Genomic DNA, 17,550 nt, shown 5'->3' on the forward strand with positions numbered 1-17,550 from the left:
ATTGTTAATCTTTTGATTGACCTTGAATATTGAAGAAGGATTTTTGTATTGTATCTCTAACCTGTTTTCAGGGTGTTTAATTAGTGGAATAGACCAAAGAAACAGGATGATTTTGTAGCGCCACAAAAACAGTTTTCTTTAAGAGACTTAATTATTCAGGTCAATCCTAACGAGGTCATAATCCGACGTAATAACACACAATATACTGAATTAAATCCACTATTACTCAATGCAATGGGAATAACCATATGTGTCGAGTAAGAGGTATATTGTTAGTAGTACATTGATTCCATGGGAGCGAGTCCCACGGCCTCCGACTTTGGATTTGTTAAATATTACAATGGATGTCGCTTGTCTGTTGTAATATCATATTATAGTATGCATTTGTTTTAAGCTAAGTTTGGGTGCTAAGGAGTGTCTACACAAAAGTACCTCTACATTACAAATCCGAAGGGTTAGTTTGTATGGTGGAACGCGTTTATGTCAGGAATTGCGGCAATTTCTTTCAGTGATAGATCTAGCCCATTTAGCGAGAAAGGATATAAGCCCCAAGGAGCAGAGCATAGTGAGTAAAACGGCGGGGCACAGCTAGTCAAATATACAGGGTGTAATCGTTAAGTGCACAGGCGACTATTCCGTAAGTATGGCAGATATAAAAAAACTTTAAACTGATATCGAAAGCCCTTTACCTAATGAGTAAAATGACAATTATAACTTTTTAAAAGTAAAACGGGAAATATCCAAAATTTTTACATCAAACATCATGAGTTAAGTGTAACAAGGAGATGTGCTACGAGTGTGCTACGATTATATTACACTATACTTTACATGTAGATTATATACTACACTATACGGATAATGATAATAATTCATATAAAAGAAAAACAGTTTAATCTTTTGATTTAGGCTTCAGTTATGATAATTTGAAGCAAAAGTGTCGTTTTTAGCCTTCATGAAAAACAAATAACGATTGAAACGATTCATAAGGATGTTTGAATGAAGTCTTTTTTTTTCATTAAACATGTTTTTATAATTTTTGTTACCATAACTATTCAGCTCTTAAGATTTATACTTTAATCTGTGCTTTAATAATAGTCAAGTATTGATTAATATCACATTAATATCTATATCTCCATTATTTATCAAGAATTCTTTAATAAATTGAATATTATTCAGACCTACTTTATCTTGCATAGTGTATACCTATCATTAAAATAAAACAACACATTGGGAACTAAATATTCATTTAATTACAAATACAAAACACTAATTATTTACAAATTTGTTTAAACTAATAGGATCCAAACGTGATGTCGTGTACGGCGGCTGCGCCCCCCTTCGGGAGCGCGTATTCCTTGAGCAGTTCGTCTAACATGGAGTAGGGTTGGTTTCTCTGTGGGGGGAACTGGTTGGGGGGGAAACGGGGCTGCGGCGCAGAGGGGGCGAAATCCTGGTTGAAGTCCACCTGGATATTAAGAATTAGAAAAATTAATCTAAGCAGTTCTTTCAAAAATGTTCGTCACAGGGTCCTCTTGACACAGGTTTTGTAAACTTACTAGGAGGACTCATCCATTTTCTGTATATGAAAACTGTGTGTATGAGAAATAAATATATTTTCATTTTCATTTTTTCGTCAACTGTTGGACGTAGGTCTCACCAAAGTTGTTAATACATAGGTAGTAATAGTAACTAAGAACATACACATCAATCACATGATGAAAATGCCAATAGGAATAGTGTAGTGGTGTAGATAGGTGGCAAAATAAATAACTACTGTTCATGAAAACTTGTAAAAGTTTACATATTGTATAAAAATGAGTTTTGAATCATAAGAAGACTTAAATTATAATAAATCAAACGATACAAATATCTAATTATTTATGTTAGTTGAATGACAAATTATAGAAAATAAATGCTATACTGATTTCAAATTGTAAATTTTATGGAATTTCCTACACAAAACAGACACAAGACTTGATATTTTCAGTAGTAAAAGGTACAAATAGCCAAATAGGTCAAACAGTTTTTTAGTGAAATCGTAACATCTCATCCCTATGATATATAAAAAAGCTAGATACGTTACCCGCTCTCTATTTTGGCAAGAAAAAACTCAGCTAAGTGCCCGAGTTTCATTTAGTCACGCACCATTCAGCGTCGTGGCTGGACGTTCTTTTTATATTTTAATCGGCAGTTGTTATTACGAAGTACATGAGTGAGACATGTATTATGTCTCGTGCGTGAGAGTGAAAGAGAGAACAACTGTATTAGTGATAATGCGTTAGTAAGTAGGTATGTATTAATTACGCTGTTTTTTAGTGCAATGATGTTGGCGTATGCCGCGTCTACTAGTAGGTATAATAGGTCATTGTCTCATCCATATAAATATTAAACAAATGTAACTACCTCTGTGTGTCTCTGCGCGAACTGCTGCGGCTGGGGCGCGGGCCTGAAGTCCTGCTTGGGGCGGTACTGCTGCGGGCGCGCGGCCGGCGCGGGGCTGAACAGGTCCTCCGCCGGCGCGGGGGCTGCTCCCGCGAAGAACTGCGGCTGGAAGTATTTGTTAGATGTTGAATTTGATATTTATGGTTTTACTAGCTTTCCACCCGCAGCTCCGCCCGCGCAGTCAAAGAAAAACCCGCATAGTTCCCGTTCCCGTGGGATTTCCGGGATAAAACCTATTTCCCGGGGTAAAGAGTAGCCTATGTCCTTTCTCGGGTATCAAAATATCTCCATACCAAATTTCATGCAAATTGTTTCAGTAGTTTAGGCGTGATTGAGTAACAGACAGACAGACAGAGTTACCTTCGCATTTATAATATTAAATTAGTATATAATTAGTATTAGTATGGATGGCATTCAAATACTTTGTATAATTCGATAATTGAATAAATTCGATCGCTCTGGCGGGTCACGGGTGGCTGAATTGGTCAAGCATCCGCCCCGGATTGGCGTGAAAGGATGCGGATTCGAGTCCCGCCTCGTGATCGAATTTTTTCTATTCTTTATATTGTTAGATGTTTTTAACAAACTCTGCTGAAGAGATTTTTTTGCGAAAAACTGGAAAATTATTTCACTAGCCTGCAGAAAGCCACATTTTCCTGATAAGGCTGTATTTTATTTAGTTTTTGCCGAGTCAGCCGCCCGGAAGTCGGGAGGAGCGTCTAGTAAGCTTGTAACAAGTTGATTCTAAGCTTTTCGATTTGTCGTTGGTATAATTTTTGTTTGTTTCATCTTATTGAGCTTAAATTTGTCACTTCCTAATCTACTCTTAATTGAAATGCTCAATCAATGTAAAGAAGCAAATTGTAAAGTTGTAGAAGAGCAAAGGTATTGAGACGATCATGACAATCTATTGCCAATCCTTACTAATTATAAATGCGAATGTAATGGTTCTATTTTACGATTTTTGTCTATCAATGGTCAGGAAGGTAGAGAGTGAGGTCTTTATTATAAGCCTTTTACCGCGGTAAAACATTCCCATGGGAATTTCCTTGCTACGGGGTCGTAGCCACCGGCGGAAAGCTTTTGAAGCTGTTTTAAATCAATAAAACATCGCTATCCTATTGATGTGCAATGTGTAAAATGAAGGAAGGATCATTGATTTAAAATCACATAGCATATCGCTATGCCAATTTTATTTAAAAAAATTGAGGACTCATTAAATGCTAATAATACGTAAAAATAATTCCTTGTCCCTGCCCTTTACTAGTAGGCATCGCCCGTAACTTCTGTTACAAAAGTCTATAGCAATGTGTCCACAAGTTAATCTTCCTAGACGTAGAATAGGAAAACAATCGCTTGTAAAAGAAATGTGTTAATTTTGCTAATTATTTGAATTTATGTTGGATTCTCAGATTATATTTGTATTTGAGTTTGCGCATGAGATCGAGTTCGTGTTAACTTTACCTTAGGTGGCGCAGGCGCGGACTGCTGCGGCCTGTACTGCTGTTGGGGCGGCGTGTACTGCTGGGGCGCGGGAGTGGGGCGGTACTGTTGGGGCGCGGGTTGGGGCGCGGGGCGGTACTGCTGGGGCGCGGGCCGGGGCGCGGGCCGGGGCGCCGGCTCGTCGTAGTCGTAGTCGATAGACTGAGCGGGCGCGCGGTATTGGGAGCGGCCGCCCTGCTGTTGTAAATGAAAATATGTTAAAAATATTTGTGTTACTAAGGTCTTCCTGATGCAAAATTTATTACAGAAAAAGAAAGCTCGAGCCTGGATCATACAATTAATGAATACCTAATTAATGTTTGTAAATTCAAAACAAGTGATAACTGCGTTAAAAACAACCGACTTCAAACTTGCACTTGCAACATTTACAAATACAGACAAAAATGCTCATAAAATAAAAACTACTGGGCCTATCCGAATAAAATTTTTATGGGACCAATTCGACACCATCCCGCATCGAACAAAAAAAGAATCACGTAAATCGGTTCAGAAACCTCGGAGTAATAGGTGTACATACATAAAAAAAACAACCCGGCCGAATTGATAACCTCCTCCTTTTTTTGAAGTCGGTTGATAAAAAAACTTGTATTTTTTTATCGACTGATATTATTATTAACTATTTACTAACGTATTAAATTTTTTACTATAGTGGCAATTGGAAATCTTTGAAATACAATCAAACAATCGTCACATAAACTGAACCCGTAAAATTTGGGTTTAATTTATGTGATGATAAACTATTAACCCAATTATATAATTCTAGGTATATTCATACCTGGTTCTTGCTAGGCCTCAAGCCTTCATCCCTGGTGGACTCGTCGACCAGAGTGGGGGGCGCGACTGTGATCCCCTCGCCGGCTGGCTGGAAACCGTACTTGTTCGCTCCGTACTCGACCACTCGTAGCTGTAATTAGAAATAAGATACCTACATGAGAAGTGAGAACGATGAACGAAACAATATCGAGTTTTTTTATACTAGTATATGTGACATGACGATAAAAATAACCCTATTCCATCGTATAATTAATTAGTTTTGTTGTTGTATGGAAGAACCTGATAGGCTTATAATAATTCAAAATGTTCTGTTGGATATGATTGAAAGAAAAAGATCAAAGATCTTTAAAGATAACAAAAATATTACAAACACGAACTGAATAAATGGCCATTTGTCTACTTCCAACCTGTATCTACTCTTTATAATTTCAATTTTTTTCCTGTGTTTTTTCATTAGTTCATAGCCGAAAAGTAAGCTTATTTTCCCGCACAGGATAAAATTATAATTCTATAAGAATTAAGTACATCTCACCTTTCCAGTATCATCTTTGTAACCATATTTCCCCTTCACCTCTCCACTGGGCGACTTGGTCTCGATTTTGAAGGATCCATCACCACCTTCATAGCCGTATGTGTACGAACCATCCTCATTGTGCCTGAAATTGAATTAGTTTTCTTTAGTTTTAACCACAAATTGGTATTGTATTTTTAGATTGAAGATGTGATGATAAAAATGATGTTGAAATAGCTGACGGTACAGTTACATCTTTACTGGTTTTATTAATATGATGATTCATGATTTCTACTACTAAAGTTGTAATCTTTTATGCAATGTATCTTAAGAAGACAAATTGTTTTAAGCTTAATTGGATTAGAATGTTGTAACATTAAATAGTTATCTATTAAATATCGAGAAGAAGAAGATAGTAAGTGAAAAACAGTTTATACTTAACTATATTAGAAACCTGGGTCATTAAATTTTTGTAACACATAATGGTGTAAATAAATTATTTATTTATTTAAGTTCTAAGATATTAGGTATGTGACATCTACCAAGCGTTGCCGAAGCACCAGGAATTCTGTGTCCTTGCTGTGATTTTAATAAAATAATGAAATATACATTTTAGACTGAAACATGGTCAATTCTCTATATTTGTACGTTCATGAGAAAGCTTTTACCAAAATACGTATTATACACACACCGGCACAATTAGCGGAACAGAAACCGATACGCGAGAACATCGTCTGGGATTTGAACTAATGGCAGCAGGTTCTCTTTACTGATGAGTGCAGAGTTCTTTTAAAACAGATCAATGGGAGACAGCGAATATGGAGACACAGAGGAGAACGCCAAATATAGTCTAATTTTGAACACACAGTGGCTTATGGTGGCGGCTCGATAATGGTTTGGGGAGGGATATGTTTGAGAGCTCGCACGGAGTTATTGATAGTCACAGGAGGGACCATGACAGCAGATAGGTACATCAGAGACATTTAAGATGAACATGTTGTACCATTTGCCCCATTTATTGGTGACTACTTTATTCTAATGCAAGATAATGCTCGTGCTCATAGTGCACAATCGGTACAGGCATATCTGAGCCACGTAGGTATACCGGTGATACAGTGGCCAGCAAATTCCCCCGATATGAATCCGATAAAGCATGTCTGGGACTTGCTAAAAAGAAAGGTTAAATCCAGAATGCCACCCCCCAACAATCTGAATGAACTTGGAAACGAATTACTTGAGAAGTGGGAGCGATTGCCTCAAGAAATCATCGATAACATAATCTGTAGCAAGCCCAGACGAATGGAAACCGTAATCAGAGCAAGAGGGGGAAACACTCGTTATTAATTTTGCTTTAATTTTATTGTCAAATCATTTAATGCTTACTTTTTTTATTTTTTTGTGATGGTTCATAATCATCTAAAAATTTCACTTATTTCAAATTTCTTTATTTTTCAATAAAAAATAACGAAGACTTTTCAAAGTCGTTGTTAAAAGATGTTAATCAACTTGTTATTTTGTATCTAATTACATTTTCGTCAAATATATGCGTTATTATCTCATAGTCTCACTTTTTTTTTGTTCCGCTAATTGTGCCGGTGTGTATATAAACTCTACCTATATTTTAGACGCTACATAATTTGACTTATTTTGACATCAAGAATCAAAATCAAAAATATTTATTATAGACATGTAGGTAAATACCTATTAATTTGTTTAAGGATGGCTACAGGTGGCGGCGGGGCAGTTTTCGATTCGGTCGCGATGTACCGCGGCGCGCGCTCCTCCGCGTACTGCGCGTTTGCGCACGCGCATATTGCTAATATAACCTGGAATACAGATAATATATAAATGATATTTTTATTGAATGTATTAACTACATAATAAACACACGATACATTACGGCAGACTGTAAGAAAGGCACGGTTTTAAATTTTAATTATACAATAAATTTATTGTACCTATTATGAAACTCTATGTCGCCAAAAATTATGTTTTTAGTGGTATAGAATAAACTAGCCTTCCACCGGCGGTTCCGCCCGCGGTTTCAAAGAAAAACGCGCATAGTTCCCGTTCTCGTGGAATTTTAAAACCTATCCTATATTACTCGTGGATAATGTAGCTTTCGAATGGTGAAAGAATTTTTAAAATCGGTCAAGTAGTTTATGAGCCTATTCATTACAATCAAACAAACAAAGTTTTCCTCTTTATAATATTAGTGTAGATAGGTAGTCTAATACATAATTTTATTACAAATAAGGCGCAATTCGTGTCGCGAATATTACAGGTTTCTTGGAAAATATTCACAAACGCATTGTTTCCAACCTTCCTTAATTCGTAAGTGAAATTTAACCTTGCTCACTATTTTATTACATAAGTTAATATTTTTATAAAATTATTATTGCCATGCCGTGTGGTTCAAGAAATTGGAGTAACTTAACTTTTAACTTTACATTTTTGCATTCATTATTAAGGATAATAATTAGTTTAACACAATTGTGGAAACAATATGTATCTCTATGATAATCTAGGACCTAGGTTATGAAATTCAATAATTTTTCTTCAAAATCTAAGGGCGTTAGAGAAATTTTTTATCAATTAGGAGTAAAGATCAGATGCATTTGACATACCTAGTTATATTTCCGTGATCAATGTTATTTACTAATAAAGCTTCATTACACTAACAAGGTTTTGAGCATTATATAATTAACTTTATATTATATAAATCTGTAAAAGAATAATTGTAATTTGGGACTATTTTGTTTCCATTCATACTAATATTATAAATGCGAAAGTAACTCTGTCTGTCTGTTACTCAATCACGCCTTAACTACTGAACCAATTTGCATGAAAGTTGGTGTAGAGATATTTTGATACCCGAGAAAGGACATAGGCTACTTATTACCCCGGGACATAGGATAGGTTTTATCCCGGAAATCCCACGGGAACGGAAACTATGCGGGTTTTTCTTTGAAAACGCGGGTGAAGCCGCGGGTGGAAAGCTAGTACTAACATAAAACGTTTCGTGGAATCCATGAAGCAAACTCCAGTATTTTCGTCATATTTCTTCAACAATATGTGGAAATGTTTAATTCGCAATAATATTGCGTGATTATTGTACTTTTAATTAAATATATATGAATGAAATATAGGAATTTCACGAATTTTTATATGATGACGTAAGTTTGCAACTTGGAATCCAACTAGTCACGGTTGAGTTACTTTACGTGTTAGTACTTCGTAATAAAGTTATTTTAACGGTCATAAGCCAATTTCGTACTTAGTTACTTAAAAATAACTTAGATATACTTTATAGTGTTTACACCACAGTATTTTAACTGGTATAACCTAATAGACACTAGATATTATAAAATGCAAATGCTAACCATAGAATTTAAAAAAGATACAAGCATAGTTTGCTCTCATTTAAATTTTTGGAATGATTTTAAATTTTTGGAATGATAAAATGACCGATTAATTTTAAAATAATGCATACGAAAATTCCAATGTTTAAACGTATAATATTCTTAATAAAAACATGTACATAAACATAAAAATAACATAGTTAAAGCAAATAGGATGTAACATTTTTCTAAATATAGGAAAACTGATCCTTTCATAAAAAATTGTTTCGATCTAGATCAATAAATCATTTTCCGTGCTCAAGGAAGTGTAAATGAGACAGCAGAAAATGTAGCTTATTTTTATGAAACAAGTTTTGCACAAAGGGCGGTGTTTAGAGGACAGGCCCGGTTTGACCACCGCTCACTTGGTAATGCTGTTTCATAAAGTTATTAATTGTTTGTAAGATAGATATAACTTTCCGGGATTTGGTATCTATACTAATATTATAAAGCTGAAGAGTTTGTTTGTTTGTTTATTTGAAGGCGCTAATCTCGGGAACTACTGATCCGATTTGAAAAATTATTTCAGTGTTAGATAGCCCAGTTATCAAGGAAGGCTGTAGGCCATATATCATCACGCTAAGACCAACAGGGGCGGAGCTACGCGGAAGAATCCGCGGGGCACAGCTAGTAAAAAATAAGAGCGTGTGTGTCGAACAGACGTGTTGAAAGAGAAGCTATTTGATAGACTTTTAACATAATTGCGATTTTAACAGAAACTTTGTTAAAAGTAATAAATCAAATAAGACGATGTACAAGAATGCCTCTACGGATAATAAATTTTAATTGAAAAATCAATCTTCGTGTCGCGTTGATACGGGACTGTATAGTTATTTTATAGAGTTATTAATATGTTATATGTTTTATAAACTATTAAACTAAATTATAAGGATTGAAAATTAGTATTTTTTCAATACAAAAAAATGTAGAGGTTTGATTTCAACGAACATTTTTCGTAACGCATTCTGTTAAAATTCAAATCTAAATTCTGTTTCCTTACATTTTTGCTTTTAGTCATTTTTTAAAGTATTTTATGGATTTACTGGACAAAATCCAACAATCTTATTGACAGTTTCCATTTAATTGAAGCGATTATCACACAATTCATAAATACAAGTATACAAGCAATTGACATTGAATGAAGCGGTCTCGTGCAGCACGTGCTACATTCACTTTGTGTACAGACAGCAATTAAATGTAGTACTAGAACTATGTAGCGATGGCAAAAAAAAGAGGTTATTATTATTATTGCAACACTTTGTGTATCTACTGGCAGCAATTAAATGTAGAACTATGTAGCGATAGCACAAAAACGCAGTAATTATTATTGCAAGTTTATGTTTTTATTGTAGAATAGATAGGGCTCTATGGATTTTAGTAGCGCTAAAGAATTCTTTAAAATGTAAAAATACATAAAAATTAAAATGTCTGTAGGCTTATGTGAAAATTAAAGATTTGTAAGATTAAAATCAAACAGAATATATGTAATATATGTAAATATATGTAATGTATCCTAACCTTATGTTGATATATAGTTAAGATTAAATAAAAAAAAACTTTATAGAGCCTTCTTTACAAGTCTGGTAAGTGTGAAAGGTCATCAAGAAAATGCTACCAAATTGGATAGCCTCTTCAGTCATCAAAATGAACGTAGGGTTTGACACAGAGTGGAAATACTTATATCGGAATTGAGTAAAGTACATTAGGTAAATAGTCCGGAACGAATAACTAACAAGGTGGGCCTATTGCGTAGAAGGTCACTCTTGCAATACATTTACTATTTCATACTTTTGTTTCTCTATTTGCAATTCGCGGCTTTGTCTGTGTTTCTATCCATAAATAATACGAGTATAATCTGTGCTGTATATTCATAAATACTGCATTCTATAATCTATGATTTATTTTTAGGCTAACTATAATTTAGGGCAATAAAAATAGTTTTCGTTTCATTGTATGCTATCAGTATGCTATCGGTTTTGTAAACGATTTTAGGGTTATGTACCGAAAAGGGAAAAAACGGGATTCCATTTACATAAGTTTAGAATGTTTGACCGTTTTATTTTAAAGATTTGGATTTATATACAAGTATTTCTAATTTCATAGCTTTCCCAAATAAATTAGAGACATCCCTTAAAACACACATTTAAAACTTGTTGCAATGGTTGATCAAATAGGATAGTCCGTGGTATGACAGCCCTGATTAATATAATTTTATCTTCGTTCATGTAAGATGATGTAATAAATAGGTCATTATTGCATGAAACCGTTAGATTATAAAATTCTATGCATAATTTCTAAGTGGAATAAAAATAACTGCGTTAAAAACAACCGACTTCAAAAACGGAAAAGTAAGAAATAAAAAAGATTTGATATTATTAATTACTACATATTATTTTTATGTGCTATTTACTAAAAAGGTTTGATGTCGGTGCATGGGCTTAATACTAAGTGCTTAGTGTTTGGCACCGACTTCAAACCTATTTAATAAATAGCACATAAAAATAATATGTAGTAATTAATAATATCAAATCTTTTTTATTTCTTACTTTTCCGTTTTTGAAGTCGGTTGTTTTTAACGCAGTTATTTTTATTTAATACTTTTTAGTGTATTTTTCAACACGAATCAAACGAGCCCAAACTCGATAAAGTTGAGTCAATATATTACTGAGTTCCTATGGCCACCTTCCGATTCCATCATCAGATCAGCTCCATGTCATGATAATGTTTCATCGCTATCCAATTTACATTCGTATACAAAATTTCAGCTCAATCGGTTATCGGGAAGTGAATCAAAGTTACTTGCTACATTGAAATTAAGTCATCGAGTACAGACAAAAATGCTCATAAAATAAAAACTACTAGGCCTAGCCGAATAAAATTTTTATGGGACCAATTCGACACCATCCCGCATCGAACAAAAAAAGAATCACGTAAATCGGTTCAGAAACCTCGGAGTAATCGGTGTACATACATAAAAAAAAAAAAAAAAAAAAAAAATATACCGGCCGAATTGATAACCTCCTCCTTTTTTTTGAAGTCGGTTAATAAAATAATTGTTATGAATATAGCTTTGATGATTTAGGATAAAGGAAATGAGATGATATCGACTGGTGATATACATCTTGAAGAAAAAGTAACAATAAAATGTATTAAAAACAAAAATTGGAAGTATATGTTTTATATTACGCGTTAAATAAAAATGAGGGCTTGAGAAAAGTCACGAATTTTTAATTAGTACCTACATATTATTATGAAATGATGTCAAATTATGAATTTTGTATTGTATGAGTTGCTTTGTAATAGATGTATTTATCTATTAAGTACGATGCAAAATATACAATATGTCGCCTCGTCACACGTCTGCTATCTGTTACCAACCGTAACATCAAAAATCCGATATATTCATTGAATAGAAAACGACATTAATCAAATAATGATTTAAAACAATTAATGGTTGGTTTTACAGCTTCTGGTTACTTTAAAATTAAACTTAACTGTCGTTAAATTAATCAATAATTAATGAAAGTACCTACGTTAATTAATATGCTACCGGGGACATTATTACTCTTAAATTATATTATGTTAAAATATTGTGTAACTACACTTTTATCAAATTAACACTTTATCTCTTCCAATTTTCAGAAACATAAGTCCTTTTAAAGATAGTAAAACACTACACTTCACTTTAACGCGCAGTTGGTCAAGTCCGAATCACTGATAACACTTATCACTTAGGACACAACACAAATTGTTACATTTTGACTTAGCAAAAATATAAGCACCAATATAACATAATAAATAATACAAAATATGGTTATAAATAATGCAGATGAAGTTAAAAAACTATTAAAATGTGAAAATATGTACAAATATATTTTATTAAAATGAAATAAATATATAGGTACCTAATTAAAATAATTATTTTGTATAATTCGCGTTAAAATAACTTTAATTTATCATGTCAACAACACAACTAAAAAAAAAGAATTGTCATCTGTCAAAATTTTGCCGCCAATTTTTTTTTTCTTAAAAATTTAAACTAGAACTTTTTTAAATAACTTTTTTATAAATACAGATAAAAAAGCACATACCAGTCGTACTACCACCGCCATTTCGTCAAGTCGGAGGCGCTGCGCGCGTGCACCTTACTTTTATATCTTTACCTTTCACTCGATTCGGCTTTACAAGGGGATGTCGAACCCTTTGACCAAAATGTGGCAGAGATGATATTTCACAGTCTTTTAATTAAAATAAAAAAGGTTCATATTTTTTAGGAAGTTTTCCTTTAGTTTTTTACGCAGTATAAAACAAAGCCGCTTTCTCTGTCCCTACGTCCCTTTGTATGCTTAAATCTTTAAAATTACGCAAGGGATTTTGATGCGGTTTTTTTAATAGATAGAATGATTCAAGACGAAGAAGATTGAAGATAGAAGTTTTAGTATATAATTTATTAGGATTTAGCTAGTTCAATATAATTATATGTAATACATGCAGTAGAAATTTGCCCCGGCTTCACACGGGTTATGCCGGAATAAAATAGCCTAAGTATATTACTCGGCAAAGATGAAGAAGGACTAATGGTAGAAGGATTTTATAAATATTTTATTTATAATTCGAGTAGTTTTTGAGTTAAATCCTCACAATCTTACCAAAAATATATTTCCTCTTCAGTAAGTTAGTTCATACTTTTAGGATAAGATAAGATAAGATAGCCTTTTATTTCAGATCAAACTTAAGTCTAATAGAATACAATGAAAATGAAACAATTGCAAAAACTAACAAACTGCTCATATTTTTAGTTTTGTTTAATATTATGTGCAATAGAGAATCTATGTTTAGAATTATTTTAATATCTATCTTCGGAATCATCCATTTACAGACTCTTCTACTCTATGTAGAGCAGTATAGTTACTTAATAGAACAGTAGTTTATACTTAGTCTACTTCTGAGTGGAAGTCGCATTAAAATCGGTTTACCTGTTTGTGTTAATTATTGCTTTCTTATAGATATCCTTTATATTTCCTAAGTATATAGCTGTTATTTTGACAAAAAAAACACACAGATCAATTTTATTCTGAATATCGATTAATCTTTAAAATACCGTGTAATAAAAGCACATAAAAGTTCGAGTCTAAAATACTGGAGCTCGTCTACATTTATGGTATTAAATGTCACGGAGAAGTGCCTAATATGGTGAAGAAGAAATTTAATTGCAGCATATAAGTCACGTTAGGGTTGTCACTCGTGCATTCTCCTCTTTATAAAAGGTATATTATAAGGTTGTTTACAGTGGTAATTTTCGATAGGCCCTCGAGAGAAAGTACTTGAAATACAAATTTTGCCGAAACGAGACATTCGTTTATTTGTAAAAAGAAAAAAAAAGTGTGTATACTTCTTTGGCGTATGGAAAAAATACTAGAATATACAAATTGAACAAAGTTATCAACTTTCATACCACCTAGAACTACCTAACTTCATGCTGTTAAATTTAGGTGTCGGTGTGCGCGCGCATCGTAAAAATTCACTCTCATCATTTTTCTCCATCGCGCCAAAAAAAATTTTACTTCAAAAAGAAATAAAACTGCATTCAAAGAATTTCGAAAATTTACTTGATTCGACCGAGCATCGAACTAAAATATATATATATAAAAAAAATATTATTTTATTCTTCGTATGAAAGTACATACAAAGATTTGTTTAGGGTACTTTTAAGTCAGGTACTAAACGAGTAAACCTGGGGGCTCTAGATGGTCCAAAAATTCAATATAAAGATATTCAATTATTGATCCTTCAAATGTTTTCTGTTTGTGGCAGCCCTTAATTTTATAAACCCTTAAAATATGAGACATATAAAATTAATATTAAGTGTATTGAAAAGGAAATGTTCTTCACAATAATTAAAAGATTAAGTTAAATTCATATTTCCAACATTATTAAAGTTCAAAATTAATTGAATCTCTAATATATATAAATCTCATGTCACAATGTTTGTCTTCAATGGACTCCTAAACCACATAACCGATTATAATGAAATTCGCACATTATGTGCAGTTCGATCCAACTTGAGAGATAGGATAGTTTAAATTTCAAATCGTTTAAGAGAAAGCGGGCGAAGCCGCGGGCGGTAAGCTAGTTGTATTATATGTTTGAAGACTATATACATAAATAATTGATTTACCTTTGTATTTGACCTCTGTAAAAAAAGCTGTGAATAAAAACCTCCGCATTCGAACGGTGTTTTTAATTATTATTATATAATTTGGAGGCAGACTTGCTTTTTGCCCTTGGCATTGTACTTACTACTTATATTTTCGGTAAGTACAAAAAAAAATATATGTTTTTTAAGAAAGTAAAGTCATTATATACATATTACGTATAATATCAATGCGATTTAATAATATTTTATCTACAACAAATGCTACAAATTAAAAATGTCTAGAAAATCAAATTTATAATTTCATATAATGCTAAGAGCTGAACGGAAGAAGAATAAAGAAATTATTAAACTTAGGTATGTCAAAATTGCTAAAAACATTTAAATGTAATATGAATTTCTCACAGTTATTTATATAATAATTGACTTAGTACTTAATTTCCATTCACTTCCCTTCTCATATTATCTAAGTATAGTCAAGTATATAATACTGCTTTAAATATACGTTTAAAATATTATTAACGAACATTTTCATCATAATAAAACAAAAACGATGTTTAAGTATTTTGTTTCACTTAGGATAACCACAAAAATATCTAATACGAAAGTTATACTTAAAATGTGGGACATCATTCATCACCAAGTAGTTGTTTGGTTTTTTACAATCTGTAAAATCTATATATTTTTTACATCTGTCAAGCTCGAACTCTCACTTTATTAAACCCGAGGATCTCAACCACAGCCACAGCATAAAAGGAAGCAAATATTTATTCAAATCAGTAGACGTTATACAGACAAATTCGAATGCATCTCTAGTTTGATCGAGTTTCGTTTCTCCGAAACAATTGTACTTTATAATGCGTTAGGAACGTCGCTCAGTAAAGTCATTAGGATACTTCTATATGTCAGATTTTTAAGCTATTGCATAGCTTCTATCGCGGGCCTTGAGCCAGGCGACCAAATGCAAAAATTCCGTAACGAAATAACCTAACACCCTCCACTCCAACCGGCAAAGCGGTGAATAATTTTTATGCTATGTAATAGCTTTACCGCGGCAGTCTCAGAGTGCCACACGTCTTTTTTTTGTTAAGTGTTTGACACACAGAGGATTTAAGTTAGTGGGTGCCTATATCGATCAATGAAATTATCGAAATATATATTAGTTTAGGTGACACAACAGCTTTTAATTGACCAGTGAATCTCCTAAATTTAATGCAAAATGACGATGACAATTACCTTCTACTATTAAGTACCATGAATACTAGAAACAGTTTAAACGGATTAAAGTTTACATTTTTACATTTATACACTTTTAAAATAACACAAAATCCAAAATAAATTTTAATTTAAGTGAAACTTCTTTATCGGGGTTGGAAAAAAATTTAAGGTAACATTTTTTCGTTACGCAGGAAATTTTTCTTATCCCTAACTCGGTGATTTGACGTATTTCTGTAAAGTTGCATATATGTATATGTAAGTAGTATTTTTTTTATAAGGTCATAAAGAAGTTTCACTTCTTACGTGTTTATACTACTTAGTACACGCACAATTTTTTTTAAATTAGTTAATGTACTAACAAAAGCACATTTCAGTGTGCGTCGATCCTTTACTAGGTTATCTGTAACACCTTGTGAGGTTTCTTTCACACGTAAGTTAGCAGCTTATTACTTAGCCAGCTTGCGTAGAGGAAGCTGCAATCACCAATCTATTGCGAATTATTATTTCATGATTAAATAATTTCCAATTTGTTGGAAAAAATACGAAAACCGACTCTATACATTTTTTTTCAAATAAAAAAGAATCGAACCGTATCAAATCAATTATTTGGAGCGAAGTCACAAAATTGATTTATCTAATAAAAAGTTATTGTGTAATAGATAAAAATAAACATTATAGTTCAACTGAAAACTCATTCTATTTTGATCAACTTTTTGAATGAAATAGTAAATATCAATAAATAAGTAGATAAATAAACAGTAATTTTTAAGTTATCTTTCGTGATAATAATAAAATTAAAAATTAATTTGCCAAATAAAAAAAATATTTAAAACGTATTTTTCTAGCGACTATTTATACTTATTTCAAGGAACAAGTTCAACAGTATTTAAATATACGACAAGACAGAGAGACACAGTAAGGCTAAGAAAATTAAAAATAGTTGTGAAATAAGCTTTTCATTTAAATTATTAATTTTGACACGCTTCATTATGTAATACTAGTTTCAAAATAGACAGTTCAAATTATAACATAAAATAAAAAGTAGTAATTAAAAATATAATTACCCACAATTATGTTAGTTTCTTGGACAATTGACTAATTTTCGGTGATAAAGATCTGTTACGGACGTGAGGTCAATGGAGCTCTTAGTAAGGCTGGTTATTGACGAGCGGTTAAAACTAAGTATGAAACAAATAACAATGCTGCATTTAATGTTACGCCAGTGACATTTTTTCGGATTTTAAGCGCGGTTTATTAAGTAATATTAATAAAAATCTTAACCATACTAATATACTAGTTAAGAATATTCAATGATGCGTATATACATATAATAATCTGAGAACAGTTACGAAAGAAATTAATATGTTAAGTTTAAGAAATAAATAATGTTTTGAGAATGGTAAATTAATAACATATTTGTAGCTTTACTCAAACATATAGGTATCATGAAAATGATAAAAGTATGACTTGTTTTTCACAGCAACTAAATGCTTTTCCCTGCTCGTGCACTAAAGACCTTACTTACGTATGACATAATGCATAAATTC

The 17,550-nt window shown here is 32.5% G+C and overlaps 1 protein-coding gene across 1 annotated transcript; it reads right to left on the minus strand.

Annotated features, from left to right (window-relative positions):
- Positions 1 to 1,227: 1,227 nt before the first annotated feature.
- On the minus strand, positions 1,228 to 12,784 carry LOC123694061 (actin cytoskeleton-regulatory complex protein PAN1-like). The gene is made up of 7 exons (XM_045639361.1): positions 12,723 to 12,784; positions 6,932 to 7,056; positions 5,252 to 5,375; positions 4,721 to 4,849; positions 3,907 to 4,122; positions 2,404 to 2,547; positions 1,228 to 1,465 (listed from the first exon to the last, which is right to left on the minus strand). Exons 1-7 carry the CDS (start codon positions 12,741 to 12,743, stop codon positions 1,292 to 1,294), a joined length of 933 nt encoding a protein of 310 aa, XP_045495317.1. The 5' UTR covers positions 12,744 to 12,784; the 3' UTR covers positions 1,228 to 1,291.
- Between the last annotated feature and the right edge of the window lie 4,766 nt (positions 12,785 to 17,550).

This window comes from Colias croceus, chromosome 8 (genome assembly GCF_905220415.1).
Source record: "Colias croceus chromosome 8, ilColCroc2.1".
Taxonomy (NCBI): domain Eukaryota; kingdom Metazoa; phylum Arthropoda; class Insecta; order Lepidoptera; family Pieridae; genus Colias; species Colias croceus.

What these genes read in the sequence shown, in the direction of transcription:
- LOC123694061 (XM_045639361.1), bottom strand. Translation starts at nt 12,743, where the DNA reads ATGGCGGTGGTAGTACGACTG. An exon ending in ACAAAGATGATACTGGAAAG is followed by an intron (nt 4,850 to 5,251) that starts GTGAGATGTACT and finishes TTCTAATTACAG; the next exon opens with CTACGAGTGGTCGAGTACGG. An exon ending in CCGCGCCTGCGCCACCTAAG is followed by an intron (nt 2,548 to 3,906) that starts GTAAAGTTAACA and finishes AAATACTTCCAG; the next exon opens with CCGCAGTTCTTCGCGGGAGC.